This window comes from Populus euphratica, unplaced genomic scaffold (genome assembly GCF_000495115.2).
Source record: "Populus euphratica unplaced genomic scaffold, PopEup_1.0 scaffold821.1, whole genome shotgun sequence".
NCBI classification, from domain to species: Eukaryota; Viridiplantae; Streptophyta; class Magnoliopsida; order Malpighiales; family Salicaceae; genus Populus; species Populus euphratica.
The window spans coordinates 17,978-22,600 of record NW_011500678.1 but is presented as its reverse complement, the minus strand read 5'-3'; the positions used below and the strand labels follow the sequence as shown (position 1 = coordinate 22,600).

The following is a 4,623-nucleotide window of genomic DNA, read 5'->3' as shown; positions in this document are numbered from 1 at the left end:
GCACTGACATCTCTTTTCTAAGTTTGGCCATCTCTTTATCCTTGCAATTTAAGTTCTTAAAGTCATCAATCAATGCTTTCATTTATGTGATAGGCCTGCATTTAAAATGAACATTTACCATAAATTAAAGGTATCTTATATTATTAGATATATTATTATATAACATGCTTTAATTAAGGAATTATTGATACTTCAAGTGTAAAATGATGATATAAAACCTTGATAAAAATGCACTTTTAAGTACTAATCACATACATATATTTATATAAACTAAGAACTATGTGTGATAATTAATAAATAAAAAGTCATTAACAATAACTAAAAATAGAACTTTAAAAAATTACGAGATGGATGTAGATCAAAATATTTAATCTTGTAAGAGGGGACATTAACCCATTATGTTTGCTAAATTTTTTTATTACAATATTTTATTTATTAAATCAAACAATAATAAAAATAGACAAACACATTAAATTGATTGAATAAAATAAAAGGAAAAAAAATATTATACAAGGCTACACATATTAGAAGTATTATTTGAAAATAAAATTTTTTTTAGTTTAAAAAATATAGTTTATCTATATAAAAGATAAAAAAAAATTATGGATAAATCAGAAAAACCTCTTCGAAAATTAAACACATAACAAAAAGAGAAATCATAATTTAAAAGAGGTTTTCTATGCAAAATAAAATAGAGAAGGGGTATCAATCTAAATATAAATAATGCTTTTTAAAAAAGAACATATAAAAAGAAGCATTTATTAAAAAAACATAGGAAACAGAAGAAATAAAATGTTATACATTATTGGGCTTAGCAAGCCAGACCAGCTCGCCTGACCCATTTTGTTAGGGCCTTTGAGACTAGGCCCTTATGTTTTTTGTTGAACCTAGGGCATTTGTTAAGTTAGACAGCACATCATCTGATTTTGACTAGATTTCGACTATTGTGGTGAATGAAAAATTAGAGCTTAAGTTGTTTAACCCTCTTTCAACTCATTTTTAACCTATGATCACATATCAATAGCCTAAAAAAAACAAAACAAAATCAACCTGAAACTATAAATCAACTTGAATTCAAATATATTTTTCACGGACTTTAAAGGTAAAACAAACATCTTATATGATCCTTCCTCATCAAAAGAAGCAATTTAGCACAAATATCTTTTATTTTGTAGCCTAAATTAAATGGATGTTAATGAGATGTTTTTCTCTTTACCGTAAAAATTTAACGATCTCTCTCTCATATCTCATCAGGGACTAAAAAATAACAAAAATTAAATTTTATATGAAAATTAAATTTGAAAATATTGAGATACTGAAATTATATAATCTACGTTATTTTTTTTCCACAGCCATAGCACATTTTTTGTTAAATTTATGGCACATCATTCTTATTTGGTGCTCTTTTCATTTAGATCCCTCTTCTTTTAACCCCAACCTTTTATAATACATCAAAGTCAATTGGCTTTCAATTAGGACTAAATCAAAAAAAAAAAAAGATAAAACAATTTTTTTTGCATAATTTATTCAAATAATATTCAATTGTGGATCCTTGATTCTGCTAGAATTTCGATTGTGATCTAGTGCCTGAGATTGAATAGGCTCCAGCAAGCTGAGTTCAATCCTGGCCATTTGTTTTTTTTTCTCTGTTCTTTTCTGGGTAATTTATGTGGCCAAGCCAAAGGTCCAAAACCCAAAATTACAAAGTACACCAAAGAAATTGATAGCACCACACAATCTGCTTAAAGTCAGTCCAAGGTCCTACAAGAACTAATCGAAACTGGATCATTCCCTGAGCCATGCCTGCCCCAGCTTTGGCCACCCATTTGTCACAAAAGTTTCCTTCTCTGTAAGCGTGGTTGATGTAAACTTCCAAGTCTCAGAACTTCAAATCTTTTATTTTATTAATACAGGGAGAACTACTGCATATAGAATCATCCCGTCGAGCCTCTTATGCCTTCAACATGAATTATTACGTGAAAATCATATTAGAGGGTGTTTGTTTTTTAGTTTTTAAAATATAAAAACAATCAGAGTTTTAAATAATTCACTTAAAAAATTATATAAAATATTTTTTTTATAAAAACTATATTTTAAACTTAATTTTTTAATGGACTCCACAGTATAAAATATAGTTTAATATATTACTTAACATTTAACCATATTTTTAAAAAATTATATAAAAACTCCTTTATAAAAACTATGTTTTAAACTTAATTTTTGAATGGACTCCACAGTATAAAAATAGTTTGATATATTATTTAATATTTAACTATATGTATACAAAAATAAGTACAAACACACACTAAATTGAATTTTTTATTGTCTTTTTCAATGCAAGCTTGTATTTTAACTTTTAGATATTGTTTAAGTACTTATTTTTAGATAGAAGAAACAAAAATAATAGATATAAATATGATATATTGTTATATATTTTCTGTTTTAAAAAATAAAAAATTTATTTTATAATTATTTACATTTTTATTCTTTAATTAAATACAAAGTTAAAAACACATGAAAATCATATTTTAAAAAACATTATGTACATCAATTTGATATACTAAAGAGACAAATTAACTTGACTATTAATCTCGAGATTTAAATTCAAATTATTGAGAGAAAATATAAAGCAAACTTATTAATTACAACTCTTATTTCTTAAAATTATCTTATAAAAATGCTAATACACACACAAACCCAAAGCATAAATAATAATGTCAATATGGCATTGATAAAAAGTTTGGAGATGAATCTATATTACTAAACTACTTGATTTTAATATGTTTTAAATCACAATCATCCCTGCGACTGGTACATGTTTCACATGTACTTCCATGCTGGCACGTGGCACCTAATTCAAATATGGATCCAATATTAATTCTTAATGTGCAGTTCATCATTTACTATTTTTTATTATTCAAATTGTCTTGAGTCTTGAGTAATAATTTATAAAGGATGAGCGAAGCTAAAAACAATAAATAAACATAGAAATTTCATGTGTGAAAATGATTTGTAGTTTTATAATCTTTAAAATAATACAGAAGTCTACCTCTTTATAAAGTTTATAAAACTTTAAATAGATAAGTAACCTTATCTTAAATAAAAAACGAAATAAAGATATAAAATGTAAAATATAAAATATAAAAGAAATAATTATAAAATTTGAAACAATACATCAAATTCAAAATTAATAAAGAAACTTTTTATATCTAATATTGATGGTTTGCATAGTGATATAGTATTTATTTTTAAAAAAAATAACTTCTAAAAATTTCTATAAAAATTTAATTGTATTTTAAGGATCAAATTAAAAGTTATAATATATTTAAATTTTTCTTTTAAATTTTGTGAAAAGATCTTTTTTTAATTTTAAAATTATTTTATTAAAAATTATTTTTTTATCATTTTAATATGTTAATATAAAAAATAATTTTAAAAAATTTTATTTCAAGTATAAGTAAAAAATACTATTCACTCGATGCATGCATGATCTAACCTGACGACACATCTAAGGAGAAATTGAAACTTTTTTAAAATTAAAGGGGTAAAATTAAACTATTTTAAAACTATAAGGTAACATTTAATATTTCATTCAAACAATAATAAAACAGACATCGTCTTCACCTTTTCTCACCCTTTTCTTCTCTCTCAGAGCTACAGACAGAGACAGAGTAGGAGATGGCGAGGAGACCTGACGAGGAGTACGATTACCTGTTCAAGGTAGTGTTAATCGGCGATTCCGGTGTCGGAAAATCGAACATCCTCTCCCGATTTACTCGCAACGAGTTTTGTTTGGAGTCCAAGTCCACCATCGGCGTCGAATTCGCCACTCGCACTCTTCAAGTAACTAACCCCAACTCCTATTCTACTAACACACTTTTCTTGATCTACTTCAAGCCCTCATTTTGATCTGTGTTTCTAATTAGTTTCAATTTGATCGGAATTTGGATCGGAATTATACGTGCGTTGTGCTTGATAGGTTGAAGGAAGGACGGTGAAGGCGCAGATATGGGACACTGCAGGGCAAGAGCGATACAGAGCGATCACGAGTGCCTACTATAGGGGCGCGCTTGGAGCTCTTCTGGTGTATGATGTAACAAAGCCAACGACTTTTGAAAATGTGAGTCGGTGGTTGAAGGAGCTGAGGGATCATGCAGATTCCAATATTGTGATCATGTTAATTGGGAACAAGACTGATCTTAAACATCTTAGAGCAGTAGCTACTGAGGATGCTCAAAGTTATGCTGAGAAAGAAGGGCTTGCTTTTGTAGAGACATCTGCTCTTGAAGCTACCAATGTTGACAAGGCTTTTCAAACAATTCTTTCTGAGATATATAGGATTATTAGTAAGAAGACACTTTCTTCGGAAGAGTCAGCAGCACCTGCGAGTGTCAAAGATGGGAAGACCATTGTAGTTGGAGGACCTGACCCCAGCACTAAAAAGACCACCTGCTGCTCTTCTTCTTAGTGAAGATGATATGTGTGTAGTTGTGGGTAGTTTCCCACCTCTTCTTGTTCATTTGATTTACATCGGCTTTCCCTTGTTTTTTTTCCCCTGATTTGTCTGTTTTTGAACTTGTTGTGGTTGAATTTCATATCCCTTTGCATGATATATTGAAAGTT

General features: G+C 28.2%; 1 protein-coding gene across 1 annotated transcript; it reads left to right on the top strand.

Moving 5' to 3' along the window:
- Nucleotides 1-3,614: 3,614 nt before the first annotated feature.
- On the top strand, nt 3,615-4,612 carry LOC105115944 (ras-related protein RABA2a). The gene is made up of 2 exons (XM_011013032.1): nt 3,615-3,843; nt 3,980-4,612. The coding sequence occupies exons 1-2, from the start codon at nt 3,679-3,681 to the stop codon at nt 4,466-4,468; spliced, it is 654 nt and encodes a 217-aa protein (XP_011011334.1). The 5' UTR covers nt 3,615-3,678; the 3' UTR covers nt 4,469-4,612.
- The last annotated feature ends 11 nt before the right edge of the window (nt 4,613-4,623 follow it).